Here is a 7,698-nt window from a genome sequence, read left to right on the forward strand (position 1 = left end):
TGAGATTAATTAATTAAGACATCAAACTGAGGGGAAAATGGGCAGAGTGTCAGACAGCATTATTGAGTTAATTGATTGGGAGAATGTACACTATTTACTGAAGTGTATTTATAGTCAGTGAAGTGCGAAATGCTGGCATTCAATCAAGATTGATTTTTTTTTTTGTGTAGAAAACAGGATCTGACCGCTGCATCGTAAACACAATAGTGAATAAATGGTTTGAAGTTGCAGTGTTAATGATAATTGACATGTTTTAAAACAGTGATCTTAAAATTCAGGCCATAATGGTTTGCAGTGAAGAAGTCATTATCAAGTCCAGAGAGTGCATTTTGAGCCCTGATATAGGCAGTGCATTATGGTCTTAGACTTCCAAGTGTTTGTTAAGCCTTTGGAGTGCATCTCCCACTATATCCAGTTCATGTTGAAGCTCTTCGACCACACTGTTAATGCTGGGCATGTCCCTCAGCACACACACGCTCTGTGTGTATGGGTTGTAGCGCACAGTGAAAGGGCGCTTGATGGTCTTAGCAAATTCTCTGTCAAGGGAAAGGGATGAGTAACACATATTAATTAAATAGGCAAATACAAGCATTTTTTTAGCCTAAGTCTAATACATGCATTCGTTTAGATTAACTCTATTAAATGCATATTTACATTCTGCAAAGAAGGTTTGAAGATAAAGGTTATCATTAACTTACCTCATTCTAGCTTTGGCCTCTTCAAAGCTCTCAGACATGAAGTAAACGTCCTGAAAAGTGGTTATGAGACATTCCTGTTTGCAAGTCACTTTGGGCTCAAACGGCAAGATTTTGGCACTGCCAGAGAGTGCGTGCTGTAAAAGGAACTCATTGTGACGGTTGTATTTTTACAATATAAATCATAATATACTCATAACGTTATTATCATTCATACCCATTTAAACATACTGTACAATGTGCATGCATATCCTTTGGTGGCTATTCTGTTCATTTAATTTGTAATGGCTTTATACTGTAATCTGTATTGGGTAGCTACCTGAAGTTCACTGATGGATGAGAGAAGACCAGCCCCATATGCTCGAAGCTGGCCATCTTGCTTACACAAGCCAAACTCTACTGTGAAGAAGTAGCACTGCAATTAAAAGCAGACAAGTGTTCATGGTGCAAATTCTATGCTGGCAACATTCACATTTATTTTTTTATTCTTTTTGATTATTTTCAGGCCACTTAATCACAATTGTGCAGCTTTAAGCTTCTTGGTTCTTTCTCTAGGTTATTTTCTTTGTGGAGTTAACCCTACTTACTGTATACTGTACGTTTCCTCTGAGCTTGCCAAATAGGTGGACTGGATATGCTAAATTATGCCTGGATGTAAATAAGTGTGTGAATGTGTATGCATGATGCCCTGTGGTAGACTGGCATCCCATCCAGGATGTACTATTTGTGTACAATGTGTACTACTTTGTAAACAATACTCCAGGGATAAGCTGACCATGATAAAGAGCTTACAGAATGTAAAGAAATTATGGAAAAAATTAGGTTAATATCTTATGAACAAATGAATCACAAAATTATGAATATACTGTAATAGATTTATAGATAGATAGATAGATAGATAGATCTATTTATTATATTCATAACTTTGTAAGATGCATTTTCAATAAAGCATTGGCAGCACATTAAAAAAATTACCTTGATATGAGTATTAAACTCTGTAGAACTTTTTTTTAATATGACAAGAAATTTTCAGCACTAAAAGTTTTCAGCAGTAAAAAAAATTACTTGATTTGTCAGATGTAATTTTGAGAAATAAAAAGACTTACAGTTGCCAGTTTCTGTACAGCATCATCAGAGGCCCCCAGTGAAGCTAGGCCTAACTCTTGAGAGAACTGAGCAAAACTTGGTTCTGCCAGCAAGGGGACATGACCAAGCAGCTCATGACATGTGTCTCTGCAACACAAAATACCACAACAAAAAATAAAGTGGCGAACTACTGTAGATAATAGTCCAGGCTGATGCTTCAGTCAACACTAGTATGGATGAAGGTAAAATATATTTTTTTTAATGCTTACTGTATGTCTTATGTCCAAAATTAAAGTCTTATGTCTTATTAACTTTCAAATATAATGCCAAACAAACAAAAAATGCATGAGCTGAAGAGCAATAGTGTCACAGCTGACAGTAAATTCATCACCAACAAGGCAAACAAAAACCAACAAGGCAAACAAAAACCAACAAGGCAAACAAAAAGCACACTGACAGCTGTTTTTTTGTGCTGAGGAGATGAGATGATGAGAATGTTGCAGAGATAAACAGAAAGCAGGTGGCGGTGTGTTTATTGTTCCAGGACAAATGTACTGTATAATGTAGGTTGTATGATGTCGTACTCACGGCTCAGGTGTGTACAGAGGATGAGAACTGTGACGGATGTACTGAGTACAGTGGAACACACGAAATGCCAAACCTGCCAGGAAATCACGAGGTGACAAATATCCAGCTACCGGGCGAATTGTGAAGCCTGTTTGCTCTAAAACATGCACACAGACAGGACATAGTGTATAACCATACGGTATATGCACATGCACAGTTTTATCAAGACTGATTTACACTTTTATGGGTAAATTTATTTTTTAATTATTTAGAACTTAAAGGTGCTTAGCTTCCAATTGTTGCTAGAGTTCTACTTGAAATGCTTTCTGGTAGGGAAACATACTGTACAGTAAAACCTTTAAAAGTTTTCTCAAAAGAATAATGATGAACCAGTTTTATTCTGGATTATTTTCTAAGAGTACATACAGTACATTAAACTTAATGCTGTCTTTTCTAAACATGCTTTCCCCAATAGAGGCCATGCACATGATAAAAGACATATCTTTGGTTAGGGTCATACACAGCCAGTCAAAAGTTTGGACCCACCTTCTTATTTCTCTTTCCTGAATTAAATTTCTTTCTACCCTGTAAAACAATGCTAAAGGCATCTGGAATTACCCAGCAATAGAGAACCGTTAACTTATGTCACTTTAAACAAACTAAAAAAAGAAAATCCTAATTTGCACTACATGTATTACTACACTGTTCCACTTTGTACCATATCAGCCTCATGTTATGATATCTGTCCCTTTTTGCAGGACAGTGAGTCAAAGTTTTTTTCTTTGTACTTAGTGTTGTTGTAAAGGGACTGAGAGTAACGCAATTTTAATTCTTTATATGTAAAGTATGCACTGTACATGTATCGACAATTAGGTTGACTTTGACTTACAGTATGTTCTGTAATTTCTAGTAATAAGGTGCTCTTAATTAGTGATTTTTGAGGCTGGTAACTCAAAAGGAATTCCTCCTCCTCAGCAGAGGTACGATTTGGTATTGCTTTTCTGGGATGGTCTTTATGAGAGCCAATTTTATCATGGTGCTTTATGGGTTTTGGCAAATGCACTTGACAATACTGTTCTTGCAAGAACAGTTTCAGAACAGCTGACCTTTGGGTCTAAAAGTAATAACTGTAAAATTGTAACTTAATTACATAATTTCATACGTGTCATTTTATACTTTTAAAATTTCCAGTATTTTTCTAAAATGTAGAAAATAAATGAACATCGAATTACAAGGTGATCAGAATCATGGTCTGTATTATTATCGTCCATTATTGCCCTGAAAAGCATGTACCTGTCAAAAGCATGAAACCTGTCATTCAGAACTGTCTTACCTTTGAGAAAGTGGGATACATCCTCGAGCTGAGGGATGTTGTCTTCCCTAAAGCCACAGTGCTGTGTAAGCAGAGGCAGGTTACGCAGGTACTCTTTACAGGCATGTGTAGGGTAGAGCTTATTAAGCTCCCTGAACACCACACCCCATGTCCTCACCTCCTCTTCTGTGAACTCCACACGTGGGATTGGGTCTCCACTTCAGATTGGGTTGGGAAGAAGCAATAAATTAATGTGTACTGGGTAAAAAGGCTGAGTAATATATAGCATTGTTGAATTATGGAAAAAGAAATGGGAAATGAAAAAAAAAATTGACAATTTGACATACTGTTTGTAGTTCATCGCAATGTCAGAAAAGTACTTCCTTCTTTTGCGGTAGACACTGTCTTTAAAACCCTGAGACAAATATTTATGCCTGTCAATTTTCGAGCTCAAAGACTTGCTGGTATAATGGAATCGATGGACAAAGTAGGCTGTTACAAAAACACTTACAGGGTGATCAGCATCCAGGTCGGAACCGTACATCAAAACACGATTGGCACATTTATCAAGGTCTGAGATCTTCTTGGGGAACCAGGGTTCTTCTGAGATAACTATAAAAAACAATAAGAGTTAAATGACATCATAAAGAAGCTCTGTTAAACCATCATGTACTGTGTGCTTGTGTAAAAGGGAAAGAGTTATACCGTCTTCAGGTGTGCTCTGTCTGTCTGGTAAATCCATGTAGATGATGTTTGTTTGTTTTCTCAGCAGCTGAATAATTTTGTTCAGAGACTCTCTCTCACTATCACAGTCAACGAACACCTCCAGCTCAGAGTTACGGCGCCTGGACTTCCGAGACTCAATGTGCAAAAGGCTGATATGATGTTCCTGGTTGTGAATGAACAGGAAAAGGTACAAATGCAGCTGCCGTGTTACTGTTATTATATCCTGCCTTACTGAAACACACACACCAAGATATACTGTACTGTAAATGTACTGCACATGCTTAGACAAAAGAACACTAAACAGTACCAATAATTGTATGGTTGTATTCTGGTGCACTCTCAAGAATACACCATCTATATCTTAAATGTATCATTTGTTTAAAAAATAAATAAATAAATATATATATATATATATATATATATATATATATATATATATATATATATATATATATATCACATTAAAACTGTAAAAGGTAATATTACTACTCCTACTACTATGACTGATAATAATAATAATAATAATAATAATAAACCAGTAATATTTTACAAGGTACACTATGTCCAGGTGAAAATAAACACTGAGAGTAAATATTCCTTTTTTAAAGAGAAAATGCAGATTTTGGCTAAGATAAACTAAAAAAAAACATTCTACCTGAAAAAGTTTCAATGTCTTTACAAGGTTGCCGACTTCATTCTTTAGAGAGAAGACAATCGCAGCGTGTTCTCGTTTGGATGACAGGGAATCATCTTGGTTCTCATTAGTATGGTTAAATGTGGATTTATTCATCTTTAAACAAAAGGACACAACACAGCAAGAAAGTTTGTTATAATACTTTAAAGAAGTATGAAAACTATCAGTGATTTTACTTTATATTAAGGGAGTAACTAAAAACACTACTAGTTATTATCAGGCACAAAATATAAGAAATGCTACTATTTCTTACTTCTTTGTATTTATTTAATTGTTTTTCCCAATTTGTCACACTGAGCCTATTCTTCTATTAATGGAGAATAATGTAGTCTTTACTGTTAGGACTTTAAATAATTGGGAAAGGATGTCACATAAAGTAAATAAAAAAAAGGTGTAAATGTTGTAAGTGTTATGTGACAGTGTTTTACCACCCTAGCACTGTTAAACCCTGTACACAGACATGCAGAAGTCAATAGACACCCATAGTTTTATAATAAAATGTATTTACAAGAATTTGTTGCCATTATTAAGAGACTTGTCTCCTTCTTTTAAGATTGCAATATATCCAACCTTAGGCATGCCTAGAAGTTACAATTCTAAAGGCATTTCTGATTATAAATGGAGACACATTGTTGATCAATCTAAGAAGAAGTAGTCACAGAGAAGCTAAGGATTAAATAATTATTGAAATACCCCTTTTTACAGAATTACAGTTTGATTTAAAGAATTGGGTAAAACATCTACAGTGTCCCGGCCTAGTTGACCTGGGCCTAGTTACCACTTATTCAATATACAGGGTCACAAAGGCCTGGAGTCTATCCCAGGAGACTAAGTGCCCGAGGCAGGGTAAACCCTGGATGGGGGCCAATCCATCACTGGGCACACACACACATTTGTGGAAACCAGTTGACCTAAACTGCACCTCTTTGGACTGTGAGAGGAAACCGGAGTACCTAGAGAAAACCCACCAAACATGGGGAGAACATGCAAACTCCATACACACAGACCAGAGACGGGAATCCAAGCCACAACGCTGGAGGTGCCAGTCAACAAAGTATTAATGATTATTAAGTATTAAGAACCTTACTTACCCCATACACATACTCACAATTTAAAAAGCATACATTTTGACATAAAACCATGGGTGTCTATTTGCACCTTGCATGTGTGCAAGCAGAAGGGATTTCAGCACTGTGTTCTGGACAGCGATCACAATTTTATTAAACGTCTATTTGGTCTGTTTGGCCCACTTCACAGTTTCACTCCTTTAGACAGAATGTTTCTGTTGAATGCTTATGGTCGGTGACTTTTATAATAATAATAATAATAATAATAATAATAATAACATGCATGGAAAATTGCACTAACCTCATTGTAGTTTTGATGTTTGTGGATGGAGTCAAAAGAGCGTCCTCGGCGTGGTCCGTTTGTCTTGGCTGACAACATGCCCTCTGACACTGTGGACTTCTGAGATCGGCGCGTAAACTCGTGGCCGAGAAGTCGCGTGTCTTCTGGACTTCCCTACGAGGCGGTATTTATCGAGCGCGCTGGACAGGATGAGGCAGTCGCGCGCATGCGCGTGACCGCGGGTTTCGAGCGACTCGTGCCGATTAAAGAACACGAAAAGGACACGGAAAATAATCATCGAGAAGCGTCATCGAGTGGTGCAGGCTAATTAACCCAACACGGTATTCATTATAATAATAAGGTAATAAAATGTTTCTTTGGAAAAAGGCTTTTACATAAACTTTTATTGTTTAACACCTGAAGATGGTGGTTGTTTGATTTCTTTTTGAACTCTGCTGCAACTCTTATTTAAATAATAACTTTCTGAAGGGGGGAAAAACGTAACTGTCATTATGTATTACACATTTCCATTAGTTAGTAATAACATACTTAGGGTAAATAGCACTGTTGGATTGTGACTGTTATAAACCTAATCATTATGAATTAATGGAATTTGCCTTATAGGTTTAAATTTCCACTGTGTACAAACTCCTTTGTTTTTATTATCACAAATGCCCCATTAAAAAATACATTTTAAAATTCTCAAGGTGATGACTATCTATAAGTGAAGTTAAATGTTTATATCATATACCAAAACCTAAATGTTAGAATAATATGCTATTTCAGATACATATGTTTATTCGGTCTTCATTTTCATCCAAAGTTACAGAGAATTGAGTTTGTAGCACACAAATTCATTGTATTATTTCAAGAACTGAATTTAAAGAATCATCATCATTACCATCAGAAAGGCACTTCTACCATCTACTGCACACGTTGACAGACCTTGGCATTGTTAGCATGTACATTTGTTTTATTTTTATGTCATGTCTCCTTGCTGTTTTTCCATGGCGTGGTATGGCTCAGTGAACTTCACTAGTGACCTCGCCTAACAAAGTGCGTGCTGAAAGAATGATAGCAAAAATGTACTTAATCAAACACGACACAAAGTGTAATGAGATTGTGGTAATGGACAGGTATTTGTTTGTCACTCTTTACAGGAAATCCCCAATCAAACCTGCCAGAGGAGTAATTTCAGATTGAGTCCCGCTCAGCTAAGTTGTTCCAGTGGGCGAAGATGGAAAGTAATTAAAGCACATGTTAATGTATTA

The 7,698-nt window shown here is 36.3% G+C and overlaps 1 protein-coding gene across 1 annotated transcript; it reads right to left on the reverse strand.

Annotated features, from left to right (window-relative positions):
* Positions 1-294: 294 nt before the first annotated feature.
* tph1b (tryptophan hydroxylase 1b) lies at positions 295-6,528 on the reverse strand. Its single transcript, XM_053492435.1, has 11 exons — positions 6,449-6,528; positions 5,042-5,176; positions 4,366-4,549; positions 4,172-4,272; positions 4,008-4,075; positions 3,682-3,878; positions 2,370-2,505; positions 1,802-1,928; positions 1,015-1,110; positions 699-832; positions 295-536 (listed from the first exon to the last, which is right to left on the reverse strand). The coding sequence occupies exons 1-11, from the start codon at positions 6,524-6,526 to the stop codon at positions 362-364; spliced, it is 1,431 nt and encodes a 476-aa protein (XP_053348410.1). The 5' UTR covers positions 6,527-6,528; the 3' UTR covers positions 295-361.
* Positions 6,529-7,698: the final 1,170 nt, after the last annotated feature.

The sequence above is a fragment of the Clarias gariepinus genome, chromosome 3, assembly GCF_024256425.1.
Source record: "Clarias gariepinus isolate MV-2021 ecotype Netherlands chromosome 3, CGAR_prim_01v2, whole genome shotgun sequence".
In the NCBI taxonomy this organism is placed as follows: Eukaryota; Metazoa; Chordata; class Actinopteri; order Siluriformes; family Clariidae; genus Clarias; species Clarias gariepinus.